The sequence below is a fragment of the Sinohyriopsis cumingii genome, chromosome 4 (assembly GCF_028554795.1).
Source record: "Sinohyriopsis cumingii isolate HCF-2022 chromosome 4, ASM2855479v2, whole genome shotgun sequence".
NCBI lineage: Eukaryota > Metazoa > Mollusca > Bivalvia > Unionida > Unionidae > Sinohyriopsis > Sinohyriopsis cumingii.
In genome coordinates, this window is record NC_142964.1 from 17,447,224 (window position 1) to 17,464,958 (window position 17,735).

At 35.0% G+C, this 17,735-nt stretch overlaps 1 protein-coding gene across 1 annotated transcript; it reads left to right on the forward strand.

Moving 5' to 3' along the window:
* Positions 1 to 363: 363 nt before the first annotated feature.
* Positions 364 to 7,181, forward strand: LOC149800696 (uncharacterized). Its single transcript, XM_089954216.1, has 3 exons — positions 364 to 968; positions 3,795 to 3,941; positions 6,602 to 7,181. Exons 1-3 carry the CDS (start codon positions 737 to 739, stop codon positions 7,150 to 7,152), a joined length of 930 nt encoding a protein of 309 aa, XP_089810342.1. The 5' UTR covers positions 364 to 736; the 3' UTR covers positions 7,153 to 7,181.
* Positions 7,182 to 17,735: the final 10,554 nt, after the last annotated feature.

Consider the following 17,735-nt stretch of genomic DNA (forward strand, 5'->3'; position numbering starts at 1 on the left):
GTGGGTCGGTGGTTCTTCCCGGGGTTTTCCCGGGTTCTTCCTCCACCATTAATACTGGCCGCCATGCATAGCCAATCGTGTGCTGAAAAATGGCGTTAAATCCCACAACAACAACAACAACTTTACAATAGTGAACCAGCTTAATACCGCTGACTTTAGAATATTTTGTATGCAGTTTGTTTTCATAACGAAAAGCTTTGTTAACCGCCACAATATGATCCAGGGGTGTATAAAAAATGTCAATGTGTTGTCAAAAAGAGCAATGAACTCTATGTGCTTGAAGGTAAATATATTTCTTATGACGGCATTTGATTGACTATCAACGCAGACACGAAGGGCACTTACCAGAGTAAAATCCCTTTGAATTGCTTCTGAGCTGATAGTTTGAAATTTAGCCTTGAGGAAGCATGGTGTAATCTCCAGCCAGAACCAGTGCCAAATACTTTCAAGTCACTTATAGGAGTGTTTTAAAAGGTGGCAAAAGGACAAGACGACATAAGAATACATAAGAAAAAAGTTCAAAGCTTGGATTTTAAATGAATTTCTGATATCAAACTTGTGCTAATTTTATTGTAAAAATATCGTGTATGAGACAACGTCACGAAAATGCGGCTATAATAAAGTAAGCAATTCTTACAAAAACGTGATTAATATTCTTTTGAAAGAAATATTACCGACTTCTAACTCTGATCAAGAACGTCTCGACCAGTATTGAAAAACTGACAAGCCAATCAATATGGCGTGTTGTGGATCAGCATCAGGTTGGGCCAAAGTGGCCTGCTTGCTGCTGCTGATTGCCCTACCCCTCCACCTCGCTGGATATGCTACGGTCTACTGGCTGTCCGTCTACACTGTGGCTGAAAATTATGCTGCTGGAATTGGACTCTGGAAGATGGAGAACTGTAGCAGCAATGCCTACTCTAATCCTTGCAAGACAAACCTAGACGTTCCGGCATCATACCAAAACGGTAAGGTATAACAATTGTTAAATAGCTACGTTGGAATAATATAAAATCACTCTTCATTTCCAGTATAGAAAATAAGAAATTATACCGACCTCCATAGATATTGTAAAATAAATTTATATCTACAAAGTAGACATACTACTCAATTATCCTGGCATTTTTGTATATTATTATGATGACCTTTATTACTTGTGACAAATATCTACCCGTTCCTGTGCCTCTAAAACATTTTAGTGCAGTTTATAGAGGCTCTCGTGAAAAGTCTACATTTCTGCACATTTCTTCACACTCGTTTTCCTTGATCATGTAAATTCTACCCATGAATAATTTTATATTTCTGCACATTTCTTCACACTCGTTTTCCTTGATTGATTTGTAAAAAATTTCTTATTACCATACGTCGCGCAATATGGCTTCTATATCAAGTTTGCATCAGTCATGTGATAATTAAAAAATATACAAATGAAGGAAATGTGTATCAGTTCTGTTTTTTATTTTTGTTTGTTTATTTGTACAAACGCTGTGTGCTATTAACATCTATTGTACATCGTCACTTATATGTAAAGTTTGTAAGCGAGCCAGGTTTTGAGAATAATTCGTGGATACAGACAAAAAAATAAAGGGTGTCTTCGACATTTAGGATTTAATATCCACTGGTTTCTTTCCCTCATCTTTTTATAGTGTTTCTGTATCGTGATATGATCCTGTCACACTTAGTACTCAGTACTATGAGCCTGGAAGATAATATATTGAGTTATCAACAACCCAACTTATAACTTTGGAATTTGAACGATTGGTAATCAGTTTCATGTAATATACACGTAAACGCTTACATGAATAAGTAAGGCATATGAACAGGTATATTTTACAAGAATGTGTTTGTCATTTTTATCTTCCAAATGCATATGTATTTAAATATTGGTGCCTATGTACTCATTATTCATAACAGGATTAGCAGCAATATGTTTTGCTGATTATTTAAAACAGTCATTAAACATTTGTCCGTTTATTCTATGTTTCTCGAACAATAATACATTTTTTTTCTGTCATTAATTGTAAACCGGTTCTAGCAGTCTAGGAAATTTCTGTACTTTTTATCCAAAGTTTTGAAATATTCGCAATATGCTTATAAATTTGGTTAGGTTTTCAACTCAGTAAAGCGGATTTAGATATTTAAGTAAATATTATGGACAAAGTCAGTTTGTCCTATGTGTATATTCCTATTTACATAGATAGATACATCATCTTAGGCCTTTCTTCAACAAACTGATTTATAGCAGCGAAATCTATAATATACAAGCAGCTAATATTTTGAAAGTCAGTTGTGTACAACATTTACGCTGAAAAAGTATGGTAAGCGAAACGAATTAAGCAATTAATTAGGATGTTAATTCCAAGAAATTTTCTATTCTACAAGTATAGGTACCACATAAATAAAGACTGTGTTGATCATGCTAACCACATCTTCAGAAATAACCCGTCAATAAAGTTCACATAAAGAAAATGAAGCAATCTAAAAATCGACGAAGATATCACAATTCATGATTAATTAAAACTTTCTAAGGAAAATATTCTTTGATCCCACATGTAAGTGGTAGTTCTCAATTGTCAACAAAAATTTGTATTGCAGTCCATATTTTAAATATCACAAAGAAAAACAATATAGGAGTGCATTTACAGAATGTACACTGCTATTTTAGTGAAATTATTGCAATTAGCTTTCTTCAGTGAATTTACCTGATTACAGATCACGTATATTGAATGTATTATACCGATATATATATATATATATATATATATATATATATATATATATATATATATATATATATACCATTGTCAATAACAAATTAAAAATTTGACCGGTACCAATAAATGTATAGTTTTGTATTTAATGACCACTTATTTACAAGTCTGTATGTGTGGTCGAAGCTAAGAACAATCAGGGAACAATGGACCCTTGGCATGACAAACCATGATGCTTTAGAAGAAATGGATTTATACAATAGCAGTCTATACTGTCAATTCATTCAATGTTATTCTTCCTTTCAATTAATAGAAAAGCTGTTTAGAACAACAAACACATATTACGTTTAAAAGAAACTACGGTTTTACGCATGATATCTATTGTCAATTAGTGGGTTTGTTTTAGAAAGAATTACAATTAAACATTACAATAAAAATAATGAGGTACTTAAAACAAACGTATGGTGATGGGGTAGAAGGCGGGGTGGGGTTGAGTCCAAGTCAACGTGTATCTGAAACCAATAAATTACATTCATAGGACGTTTGAATTGTCTTGTATATCACCCGCTTGTGACAAAAAAGTCATAAAGGGAAACAAAAGTTCTATTCAGCACAGCTACACATATATGAGGTTAAAGAAACTAAGTATTAATATGTAACCAAATATATCATAGTATATTTGCTTCTCCATTTTATCCTGGGGAATATTCAATTTATCCAGTCTCATCACAGTGCAGGAAACATTCTTGTCTTTTGAAAAGCGCGCAGGTATTGATGGCATGTAATGTATGATATATATATATATATATATATATATATATATATATATATATATATATATATATATATATATATATATATATATATATATATATATATATACTGTATGACATTGGTGTCCCGTGTTCGATTCTTATTCTAAAAATGATTTCGCAAGGAAGCATATCTGCTTGCACCCACGTTAAAAATCAATCTGTCCGTTAAACAAATAACTTCTTCATTCTCTTGATTGTTTCTTCTATAAAAACGTTGTGTATAATAATAAAATTACTGAATAAAAATTATATCCTTTAATGACTGCAGCCGTGTTTGTGGTAACCCAAGCGTTGGAGAGCATCGCTCTGGTATTCCTGGTGTTTTCCACCCTGTCCATCCTATTGTACGTCATGATACGGAGGCTCCGGACCCTTTGTATGGCGCTCACCGTTGTGATTCTGTGTTTACTGGCAGGTAGGAAATTTATGGCCGATCATAAAATCTACCAAATCTACTGGAACTTTCTTCTTTGATGTTCAATAGATCGTCATTTTCTAGGTCTATGTTAATGCTACTGTTGCAATACTGTTTTGTTCCAATGGAGTTGTTCTCTTTTAGGAAATAATATTTACCTGACATAATTTAACGTGGCAATAGCGCCGAAGCCAGGGCCAGTATATTGAAGTCACAGTGAAATAGTTTCTGTTCGTATAATAACAAGCCAATAAATCACTAAAAAGTGGATTGAAAAGAATGTATTGTCTTGAATATAATTTCTGCATTTAGCCAATCAGAACTCATTAAATTTATGTGTTTTACTTAATGTCTTGCAGAGATGTTCGGTCATGTGCCTTTTGTATATGAAACTGAAATCAGTCTAAAGATCTCAAAATGCGCTTTGCTGACTGCATCTGACACTTGCGAACACATTTGTTTGGGTTATATCCTTACTTTTTACTCATATTGCTGTCCATCTGTCTGACACATGGTGTACACATTTGTTAGGGACATATCCATACTTTTTACTCATATTGCAGTCCATCTGCTGTCAGCAAATACTGAGTTGCAAAATAATTTGAAACTCGCGAAAATTTTATAATAAGCTCTGTCATTTGTGGAGCAGTTACAATGCAGGCTTTATATTGTTCTAACTATATTTGGAAGAGTGTCGTTATTTTGAATCGTGTGTGGGCCATTTTTTCCCATATCCTAAGGACTCCGTGCATTGCAAATAGAAACCTTCCGCTAAGACTTTACGGAACGTTGCAGACAGACACCTTGCATTGCAAATGGACACTTTCGTCTCAGACTTATTAAATATTTTACGGGTCAGGCCATTCTAAGGCAAACAGAATGTGATACGGTCTTGAAGCCTAATTATAAATATTTATTAGACGAATATAAGGATTTCGCGCGCGCGCGCGCGCGCACACACACACACACACACACACACTAAACTTCTTCTTTGAGAAACAAATAATAAAGTCACCTAATAATATTATTATATAACATCGTTGCCTCTTTATGTCGAGAAATTTGTTTTATGATATTTCTACGTGCACAAAATAATAATAAACCCCTTCTGAGCGTTGTAAGGGCATATGTATCCGTTATCCTATTTACTCGTCACTCAGCTTTATGTAGGCATGGGTATTCCTTATACGTTTACAAGGCATCGTCACTCAGCTTTATGTAGGCAAGGGTATTCCTTATACTTTTTACAAGGCATCGTCACTCAGCGTTATGTAGGCATGGGTATTCCTTATACTGTTTGCAATGCGTCGTCACTCAGCTTTATGTAGGCATGGGTATTCCTTATACTGTTTACAATGCGTCGTCACTCAGCTTTATGTTGTCATGTGTATTCTTTATATTGTTTACAACGTATCGTCACTTAGCTTTATGTAGTAATGGGTATTCCTTATATTGTTTACAAGGCATCGTCACTCAGCGTTATGTAGGCATGGGTATTCCTTATACTGTTTACAAGACTTCGTCACAACATCGACCTACACATACCTATATATTAATGTAGACAGATCGTCATTGATGGTGAAGACGGTTACTAAAAAAAAACACTATAATAAAAAAAAATATATCATCTAGTATTTATTATACAGGAGAAGCGGTCGATTTATCTTAAAATTTAAAAACTTATATCAAAGACTGCAAGTATCAAGTGTAAGAAGTATTTGATCAGTTATAGCATGACACTCAAATATAAGTGAAGTTACAAACGTTCCAATTCATTTACATTGTTTGTAAATATAATGATTACTTCCTGGTCTGGTGTACATCATTGCTTTTAATTATTCCAGATTTATCCACCATGAGCCGCTACCACTTTTTCTTAATCCAATGATAATAATCCATTGACAATCACGTTTAAAATGCAGAATTATCTGGTATGAAAAGTGTGCAACCATGAAAATAACAAATAAAAAATTGATTTTATCATTTAGTAAGTCCTTCTAATATTACGTTTGGACGAAAACGTTGTATGGCCTTGTCGCATTGTCTCTATCTACGTCAGACAACCTTCCGGGAATGTTTTATCTCCATAACAACCATGGTCACCTGTTTCAAATTCAGTATGTTACCAGGAGTTTTCTCCTCCTCCTTTATTATCCTATACTGGTACGACGCGCTAATTTATAATGTATTCTGTTATCAGTAAACATGGATCAGGCACACACAGACACATATATATCTCGTAGTTTCAAGTATAAATTTCACTGTTTTGAAATATTTTATACTTTAGTTCTGCTCGAGAGCAATTACTTCTGCTAGGTATTGGAGCCAAGATGAAGTTAACAAACAATGCAAAAGGTTTGCATCAAACATATTAATTGGTAGAACAATGATTGGATTATACGTTGCACATGGCTTATACCAGAGGCTTGCGAAATGTTTCTTAATATATAATTTGAAGTGAATGTATATCAACAGTCTGCAAATACAAAGATAGAACAGTAATTTATGCAAATATTTGTGATACCATTCTTTGCGATTATTTGCACACCATTAACGTTTAATGCTACTAATATACGAATTTCAGCAGCAGTGGCATTTTAGAGGAAAATCTGAATTTACAAGCTACTTAAAATGATTGCTTAAATGTTTGTTTTTTTCAGTGACATCCTCTGTGATTGGAATGATACTCCACGTCACCAACATACCAACAAGCCATTACGTCAACTATTCCTTTGGGTTGACCGTTGTTGCCTTTCTTCTTACCTTCCTTGCGGGTATGCTTATGTTTGCCGACATACGTCGTTATGGGCTTCAAGGTTCTGACATCGTTTCCGTTAGGCCTGCTTCAGAAAAATCCAAGATGGACGAAGTGAAGAATCTCAGATATTACAATGAATACAACAGAGACAAAGACAGGGCTGGAGATGTAAATAGAGATATGTATTACAATGAAAAGGAGCGTGAAGCATTCCACGAAAAACCCCGTGCGGACGCCTTACATTATCACAACCCCAATATAGAGACGTACGAGAAAGATCGGTTTGTGTCACCACCACCCAGTTACAGGAGCATCAGAACTCCCCTGAGCATCGGCGGAATGTCCCGGGTGACAGTCCGAACCGACAGGACGTTAAGATCCCACGTGCAGACCCCTGATATTTATTTGGGAAGGAATGACCTGACTGAACTTGATAGGCCTACACAATATTAGGGTTCAATGAAATATTAGGGTATCAACACAATCTTGTTCACGATTTATCAGCATGCACGCCACCCTTTAAGTAGACACCGTATCATATGTTGCTTGTAATATCTTGCATTCTTTAATCTGCATTTCATTGTACACAAACAAATCGAAAAATGGGATAAAATATCATAACAGGATTTTGTGGCTCTCGCAACGAATATTTGTGAACATATTTTGAATAAATTTACACCAAAGTCAAGAAGAAGTGGAAAGCTGAGAACGGCCCTAGAACATCGGGGTGCTAATGGAGAATTTAAATTGGGGGATGGTGTTCCCCGGTACATTGTTCGTCAAACAATTATCTCAGACTGCCAAAAACGCAGCAAGGACACAGTGACACATGCAACTGTACACAGGTGGGGTATCACGATGTCAGCATAACAGTATCAAGGTCACAGTGGCACATAGACATATACGTGGCAATCCGCGATTGAATTGAGAGTTGTAAAAGTAAAGTGTTGAGAGCGAGTGCTTTCACTGTCATAATATAGTTACGAAACGGTTTTTGTGCCCTGGCTCAAATTTGGAAGGGTTTCCCGAAAAATAAATAGGTCAAACTGGAAGATCCGAGCGGATTTTGGTGACAAGATCCTCGTGTTATCTTGGTAAGATCGACCAAGGACATATCTATCATACTGATTGAAACTTTTCTTGTGAATGGTATGCAGATTAAAGATTGCATCAAATCTAATTATTCGGGAAAATATAATCACTGAATTTAGTCTTAACTGGGAGAAAGGGTTCTCAAAGTAGATTTCGTGGTTAATTTCTGTCCGACTAGTGAATCAAGTAGCGTCCAGAAATCACAGTCGTTATACATTCACATCTAATAAAGAGTATAGTAAGATTTGATTTACTTGTTCCAACTATCCCAACATACGCCACGTCACTGTTACCAAGACCACTCTGATTTTATGAAAGATCAGAGTGCCAAACTTCGTTGATCTAATGTCAAATTTGAAAACAGAATGAATATTTAAAAAAAATAAAACGAACATTTGCAATATGTTTCAGATAAATTAAGATTATTCGCTCCGTGGATATACTTCTTTTTAAGAAAGACAGGGGTTTTGTATTGTCCGCGCAGAATACATTATTGACTTAAAGCTGTTATTTGGGCAGTGTCAATTCAAATTTTTTGGGTAAAATTTCATTATTATTGTTTGCTGCTAAACATATGCAAAACTTCAGGTAGATATAACCAGCTATTGCAATAGCTTTGGCAAAATGGGCCCCTGGTCTCTTGAGACCTGCAGCTCAGTTCACTAAACAATGTAACACATATAGTCGTGCAATCAGATCGGTACTTTCACCTGTCTAGAAACACCCATCAAAAGTAAATTGTCGTTGTAATGGTTTACTGTATTAACACCCATCAAAATAAATAATCGTTGTAATGGTCTATTAGTCTACACAATAAAAGAAAAAATAACGTGTCAGTGTAAATATGCAATGTTCTAGTTATACTTTTGACCATTCGCTTACTGGTAATCAAAGCACAAAATGGTGTTACAATTCAGGAGACAGATATTTTCTATAAATGTCTGCCCAATTGACAGATTATATATATGAAGTCTCCGTTATAAAGTATTTACATCAGGGACATCATAGACTCATTTATGATTCTATTTATATCAGTCTCATGTAATGTTTTACTTTCTAGATTATTTGTATTATTGATTGTAAATGTCTGTGTGTTATAGGAACAGGATTCGCACATGCATTTCTGAATAAAATTACACATTCTTTCCACTTTAGACTAATTTGCGGTTAAATGACTAAAAAAGTGAACATGATTTGCAGAAAACAGCATAATGATATCCAAGTTGACGAAATTGTTCTTCATAGAGCAGTGTTGTTGTCAATCCATTGTATAAGGCACTATATGTTAGAGATAAAATCGTAAAATAAATCGAAGTTCACAAGAAACCGTCTACATTGTCATATTTGATATTAAGTTTCCGATGTGTAATGGCCCAAGGTCATACTCTTTGCCCTTAAGTTTAAGTTAGGAAATGTTTATCAGTTCTGAAATATCGTTATACAAATAAGTGTTTTTTTCTACTATACTTCTCTCTTCACCTCTTCACTGCAAATTGAACATTGCACTGATGCTTTTTCAAGTGCTGCATATTGGCCCTGATATATGCAAACTGTACTGGAACCTGGATTTCTCAAATTATGTTGACAGATAAATCTCTCATTCTATAATCAGGAGTACTCATTATACTTGTTGCATTCAAAACTGTCGCGGACTAAAAATTAATCACGAATGACAAATACAAAGCCGTTCTCCATAGCAGTTACATTCTATTTGCAATTAGAAATTATATGTGGTGAGATTATGTGAGCAGTTACGTCGTTGCATCTGCTCTTCAGCCACAGATACTATATGATTGATCTCAATCATTGTGGTCCAGCACAAGTGTGACGTGTTACATGCTAATGCGGTAACTCAGTCATAGTTATCCAGTACAAGTGTGATGTGTTACATGTTAGTGCGGTGACTCTCATTATAGAATCAGTATCCAATTCTCATAACTGTTTCTAGTCTGAAAATTTGATCATATACATTCTCCGTGCTAGAGTCTCTGTTAGAAAGGACTCATGACATTCTCTGTTGCTAGAGTGTCGGTTCGAAAGGATTCATGACATCCCTGTGCTAGTGACTGTTCGAAGGAACTCTACATCCTGTGTGCTAGAGTATCTGATCGAAAGGACGCATGGAATCCTCTTTGCTAGAGTCTATATTCAAAAGAACTCATGAAATCCTCTTTGCTAGAGTCTCTGCTCGAAAGAACTCGTTGCATACGCTGTGCTAGAGCCTCTGTTCGAAAGGATTCCGGAAATGGAGGAATATAACATTTGAAAACACATACATATTTCACGAGTTTTGACCCGCGTTGGCTCAGTGGTTAGCCAGCTGGATGCACGTGCAAATGGTTACGTGCTCGATAAAGGACTTTAGAGATTCCTGTTACTGTTTACAGCAAGACATTGTTTTTTTTCTATGAAGATCACAGATGAAAATATTACATGGTCTATATATGCATATATACATGGTTTATATATATATATATATATATATATATATATATATATATATATATATATATATATATATATATATATATATATATATATATATTTCCTTATGGAAATGGGATGACTTTGCGCACTTCTAAGGCTCGTTCCTAATCAAATAGCACTGTCTCAATGTGTGAACGTATCTATCTTGACTATTAGCACTGTATCTCGAAGCCTCTAAAATTTCCACACAACATGCAATACGATATTTTAATTTCCAGCCCAAAGGTCTGAAAACTTTGTGCACATTTACAGACCAAAGAACCATAGTAAAAGAGTTGAATATCAGATCTGGTGAAACATGGATTGGAAATCGATTTTTCTTATACTGACTAATTTTAATGGTACAAACAAAACCCTAGCTTGATCACATGTTATACACATTTTGAGTTTGACTCATTGGTCCTAGGATTTTAGAGTATTTTATTATTTATTTATTTATTTATTTATTTATTTATTTGCATTGAATTATTCCGTTTCATATAATGATCGTGTGGCAATACTTTAGCAGACAGATAAGTTTAAAGACAATTTGTGTACACATTGACTTGTGCTGTAGTCATTATGGTAAAGATCTATAAAAAAATAGGATGCAGTCTCTTTGCTCTTCAGACTTTACCTGCCGCGCGGCACTTACTTGTTTACTTCAAACCTACCTGGTCTAAGCATAAGCAGGAGCATGGTAGTGGTACAATAGTTGACTGGTATAGAGGCACGGAACTATAAAGAATTCGGATTTTTTTTAGGAAGGTATGTCCGTCCTGCATCAAGTACTGTTGTGCGTGCGTGCGTGTTTGTATATCTTTTTGACGTAGCTTTAGCGATTTGAGTCCTTTAGCTACGATGTATGCAGTTCGGCACTTTATAGTGATGTATATAGCACTGAGGCATTATGCCACAGACAAGTAGCTTGATGTCCCACTCAGTCATACTATCCTGACACCAGGACTGCCAGTCATAAAACTAACCTCTTAATGATGAGCGCCAAGCGAGGCAACTGCAAGTAACATTTTTTTAGTCTTTGGTATGGTTCGAACCCGCGACCTTCAGCATCCGCGGTGGACGCTCTAACCACTTATGCCACCGGAGCGGAAACATCAAGTACCGAAAGATAAAAGTTAAACTCTATACAATATGTCCAAAACAAATGAGAAATATAATATATGTCGAGATGCAGAGTAAATGTGATTACGTGAGTCCGTCCGTGCGTGCGTGTGTGTGTATGTGTGTATGGTCAACAACTGTGATATAGATCACATTCTATGGTAAAGTCCAAGATTAAAGGAAACGGACTGACTGCCAGTCCCGTGTACACCATGTAAATTATGCAGCATTATGTAATTGTAGCTAATAGGTTAAAAATGATAGATGGATGATACAGTAACATTCTGATATTAGTTCTTGTTGTTGTTATTGTTGTAGGGTTTAACGCCATTTTTCAGCACACGATAGGCTATACATGGCGGCCAGTATTAATGGTGGAGGAAGATCCCAGGAAAACCCCGGAAAGAACCACCGACCCACGAGAAGCTACTGGCAAGCTTTCTCACATACCCACATTGGCTAAATCCGAGACTCGAACATACGCAGATAGAGGTGAGATGGCAGTGATCCGTAACGGAGAGCGCTTTAGACCACTCGGCCACTCGGGGCCCCTCTGATATTAGTTCCTTTTACTGTAATAATTGGGATCATAGAAATTACATTAAATTTTACATCATTACTTCTACTGCCCTCAAATAATTACTCAGAGTACACATAGTTAAACTGCTTTGATATTATTAATTAAAACACAACCATACATTCTATTGTGCAGCATTACTCTTTACGTTGGGAAAATCTGATATTATTTTAGGACACAACATGTGACATTGTTATTTAAATTAGAAAACCCAGTGACATTCAGCACTCCATGTAAACGCAATTATATACACCTATATTCAAGATTATTACCTCCACGTAAATACCGCTGGACGGCTGAAGTCCAAAACCGGTCAGTCGCTAAAAGGGACAGGCAATAAATATTAAAAATAAGCACGTCGATAAGAACGGTTGATGAAGCTCGACTTTGTTTTAATTTATTAAAATGTAGATTCCAAGGTAAATCAGAAATGATCATGATATACGAATCACTGACAAAACTATGGAATTTTTAAGATTTTCCTTTATCATAAGAGTGGTTCAACTCAAGTAAATACAGTACATAAACACGGACAGATTCGAGTCTCTCCGTGTCTTAGTATGGTACCGAAGATCACAAACAGTATAATACGCAGTTTGATTAATGCCTTGTCTGTAATATGAATAATAGATGTAATAAAGATGAGGAGAAACGATATCCCTCAGACAAACGTATTATTGCATAACTGCATTGTGATAATGGTACTATATTACGATAAACCCGAAGAGATACTATATCTCTTAGACAAATATATAATTACGCAATGATAATAGTCATAATGTGTGAAATAATGAGTAACAGTGAAATGTTAGTATGTATTAGCTAATTCTTGATGATGCCATTTTTTTCAGTTCTAACAGATATATGGTACAATATGCGTGCCAGTGAGTTACACATTCGACACACTTTTGTATGCCCAGAAATGTGCACAGGATACAAGAATGTTATATGAAATACAAGACACATTGGAGAGATAAAAAGCAAGAAAAATAAAATAATAATAAAAACAATAATAATGATGTTAAATTATAAATAAATACATACTGTTGGGACAAAAGGCAGCTCATGCTGTCACAATGTCATCAAGACTTTGCATTTTGGGCAATTCAAACTATCACAATGCCATCAAGACTTTGCATTTTTGGTCAATTCAAACTATTACAATGCCATGTGTTGATCAAGACTTTGCATTTTGGGCAATTCAAACTATCACAATGCCATGTGTTGATCAAGACTTTGCATTTAGGGCAATTCAAACTATCACAATGCCATGTGTTGATCAAGACTTTGCATTTTGGGCAATTCAAACTATCACAATGCCATGTGTTGATCAAGACTTTGCATTTTGGGCAATTCAAACTATCACAATGCCATGTGTTGATCAAGACTTTGCATTTTAGGCAATTCAGACTATCACAATGCCATGTGTTGATCAAGATTTTGCATTTTGGGCAATTCAAACTATCACAATGCCATGTGTTGATCAAGATTTTGCATTTTGGGCAATTCAAACTATCACAATGCCATGTGTTGATCAAGACTTTGCATTTTGGGCAATTCAAACTATCACAACGCCATGTGTTGATCAAGACTTTGCATTTTGGGGAATTCAAACTATCACAATGCCATGTGTTGATCAAGACTTTGCATTTAGGACAATTCAAACTATCACAATGCCATGTATTGATCAAGACTTTGCATTTTGGGCAATTCAGACTATCACAATGCCATGTATTGATCAAGACTTTGCATTTTGGGCAATTCAAACTATCACAATGCCATGTGTTGATCAAGACTTTGCATTTTGGGCAATTCAGACTATCACAATGCCATGTATTGATCAAGACTTTGCATTTTGGGCAATTCAAACTATCACAATGCCATGTATTGATCAATACTTTGCATTTTGGGCAATTCAAACTATCACAATGCCTTGTGTTGATCAAGACTTTGCATTTTGGGCAATTCAAACTATCACAATGCCATGTATTGATCAAGACTTTGCATTTAGGGCAATTCAAACTATCACAATGCCATGTATTGATCAAGACTTTGCATTTTGGGCAATTCATACTAACAGCCTCGAGAGGTTGAGTGGTCTAAAGCACTCACCGTTACGGATCACTGCCATCTCATCTCTGTCTGCGAGAGTTCGAGTCTCGGGCTCAGTCAATGTGGGTACGTGAGAAAGTTTTCCAGTAGCTTCCCGTGGGTCGGTGGTTCTTTCCGGGGTTTCCCGGGTTCTTCCTCCACCATTTATACTGACCACCATGGATAGTCTATCCTGTGCTGAAAAATGGCATTAACTCTACAACAACAACAACAGTAACAACAATTCAAACTATCACAATATTCCATTAGGTAATTGTTTTAATAAAAATATTAATTCTGACCTTAGGTCACGTGGAGGACTATATAATCTTGTTTTCCTGGCATTCATTTATTCGGTCTGTAAGGTCTGAGTATAATTAGTTGTATCATTGTTGTGTCCAGTATTTTATTTGGGCTGGAACTTGTTCATTCAGATTATTTATTCACTGGAAATACAAAGTGCTCATCAAAAATTATGTTCTTGGATATAGACTTGAATCTATAGTGAAATTTCAAATAAGGATATATTCTTGGATTGTATTATTGTGATCTAGCACAAAATACTGTTGGCACATCACCACGACACGGACCACCAAAGGCACATCAACACTTCCAGCGTTGAATTTATTTTGGATTATCACTTAAGTTTATTCCGAACGTTAGTTACGAGGACTAGTGTTAGTAATTATATAATTATTTGCCATTTAATTCACAATACCGTAAGTTCCTCTTTTTTACATTTTCACTTTATAATATAGGGAATTATATTTTGAATTTTAGAAAAAGGTTGTTGCTTGTCACTCATTTCTGTTACTATTTTAAGCCGGTAGAGCCATACAATAAGTACAAAATAATTATATTTTGTAAAATAATATTTTTTATGTTCAGTTCCATTTTCATTCAGCCATATATATATATATATATATATATATATATATATATATATATATATATATATATATATATATATATATATATATATATATATATATATATATATATATGAATTATGTTTCAAATAGTTTATTTCAATTTGTTGCGGATGCTAGACAATATCTAAATAAACTATAATGAATTTAAATGTTTGATTCCTGTAGAAATACACAAGTAAAGTTTTGCAAACACAACGGTTTTCTGTTTTATTTGTTTGTCTTGTCTATGTTTTGTATTTGCCTTTGAAAAGGACTTATTAAGAGTCGAAAGTGCGCATGATAGTTAGATAGATAGTTTCGCACTGTTCATTGTCAGTTTGTGTGTGTGTGTGTACGATCTATTAATGTTATTTTCCTACATAATTATATTAGGTTCGGCCTAGTTTTACGCGCATCACATCAGATGAACCGGGATAAACATATATAATTTAAATCTTTAATAAATCTGGAAATTTAGAAAACTTCACGCCATTATGCCGAACCGTGGTAAGTGCCTCCTGCTGAAGGTTATACGACTTAGTTGCAAAGAATATCGTGTACTTTAAAGTGAAAGAAACAGCTGCAAATCAATAAACTGTCCCTCAAATTTTTTGAACATTGCCCAGAGCAAGAAAGAAAGATACACGGCCTCGATGTGTTGACAATTTATCCAATTCATGTGAAAGAGTCCACAGTACACTGCACGAATACCGCTTCACAGGTTTTAATTTATAACAAATACTTATGTATTCATGTCCAAGTTGAAAGTAAATATTTTTATACCTTTTCATTAAATGAGCAGATCCCTCACAATAATCAGGGATTTTAGATCATTTCAGAACCATGTGTATTGTTATCTTTGTTATTTGATGGTTGATCTTTCATGGTACTTTGAACACATCATTGCCTACATGATGACGAGGATTGTAAAGCTAAGAGCCTCTCCAATTAACATACCGGGACAAGGTACATTTTATAGAAATCATGGCGTTTTATTATTTTGCATTCTGATTCTTGTGTGTAGAGCTCCACATTACAACCATTCAATTGTACTTTACAAAAGCATTTTCACCACCAGCATATTTTGGGGGAAAATTGATTTTCACCTGCCACTTGCTTTTGCGTAGAAAGTTATATTGAACAAATACATAGCGGGAAGCTTCATCGAAATTTGCTTTTCATGTAATAGGTTTCGGGTAAATTCACTTAGCATTTTTGTGTACAGAATTCAAGGCAAGAAGTGCTTCCTTTTACTTATAATATCGACGGCAAAAAGGATCATCTCTATATTATGACACGTGCTTACAACAAAAAGAGATCTCTGTGTTACGACGCGGTGTTACAAAAATAATTGGTCATCTCTTTGCTATGGCACGGTGTTACCACAAATCGGGTCATCTCTTTTTTACGACACGTGGTTACAACAAAAAGGGATCTCTGCGTTACGACGTGGTGTTACAACTAAATTGGTCATCTGTGCTATTACACGGGGTTACAACAAAATGGGCCATCTCGAGAACAAAATGGGTCCTTTCTATGCTACGACACAGGGTTTCAACAAAAAGGGCATCTTACCACACGTTGTTATAACAAAAAGGTTGACATCTCTGGTACGACACGGGGTTACTACATAAAGGGACCTCTGTGTTACGACGCGTTGTTACAACATAATGGTTCATCTCTATGCTATGACACTGGGTTACAAACAAAATGGATCATATCTATGTTAGGACGCTGTGTTACAACAAAATGGGTCATTTTTATGTTACGACACGGAGTTACAACATAAAGGGTCATCTCTGTGTTATGACACAGGGTTTATTTCAAAGAAATAAATATCCTTCTTCACTGTCTTAAAATTAATACAAACAGCATCCCAAAAAGATAAAGGACTTTTTAAGCAAAGAAAAGATGAATAAACGTACATGCTATATTTCAGCAGTGTACTTCGATAAGTTATATAACCATTCACTTAGTATTGCACGCGTTTGGTGTCGGGTTACCGCTATCTATATTATTCTATGAAATGGCACTTTTTTATTTAGCTTGAACTAATGCATCGAAATCACAGCAACTTATAATATTTTTGTGCAATGGATGAATCTGCTGAACAACGCTGTAAGAATGATTTTAAAAAATATTTATGTAATGTTAATTTAATTCTTCTTCCTGTATATTTAGAAATACACGGGACATTGAAGAATGGGGATGTATTGTACGCGAAAGTCTCCTTTTGTCAGCGCGTATCAGGACAAATATATTAACATTGTATCACGAGCAGGACCTTAGAATTCACGTTTCTTTTTATATATTTGCGTACATAGGAAAACAAATATAGATTCAATCAGAATTTTCCTGCTGCTCTTCTTTCCCCAGTGAAAATCAATACACCTTATTCTTTTTCCAAAACATGTCACTATTCATGAAGTGATAGACCTATTAATGTTTGAAGTGCTCACACAATACGAAATCTATTTTGTATTGCTTGCTATATGATATAATGTATGCATTATTTGTGGAAACGAAAAGCTTTGTTAAGCACCAAAATATGATTCGTGGTTGTAAATATTTCCCAACTTGTCCTGACAAAGAACATTGTACTTAAGGTGTATGATTATAAACATATTACTGATATCGTCATTTGATTTGCTATCAGTTCAGGTGCACACTTGTACGACTCAAGAAAAATGTTTACTGGAGTAAAATCTTTTTTTAATTCATCCTAAATCGAGATTTTGAAACTCGGCCTTTTGGCAGCTTGAACTAATTTATTTTCA

Excerpts from the sequence above, each read along its gene's own strand:
- LOC149800696 (XM_089954216.1), top strand. The coding sequence starts at position 737 with ATGGCGTGTTGTGGATCAGCATCAGGTTGGGCCAAAGTGGCCTGCTTG. Across the intron at positions 969-3,794 it reads TCCGGCATCATACCAAAACG|CCGTGTTTGTGGTAACCCAA; the intron begins GTAAGGTATAAC and ends TAATGACTGCAG. Across the intron at positions 3,942-6,601 it reads GATTCTGTGTTTACTGGCAG|TGACATCCTCTGTGATTGGA; the intron begins GTAGGAAATTTA and ends TGTTTTTTTCAG.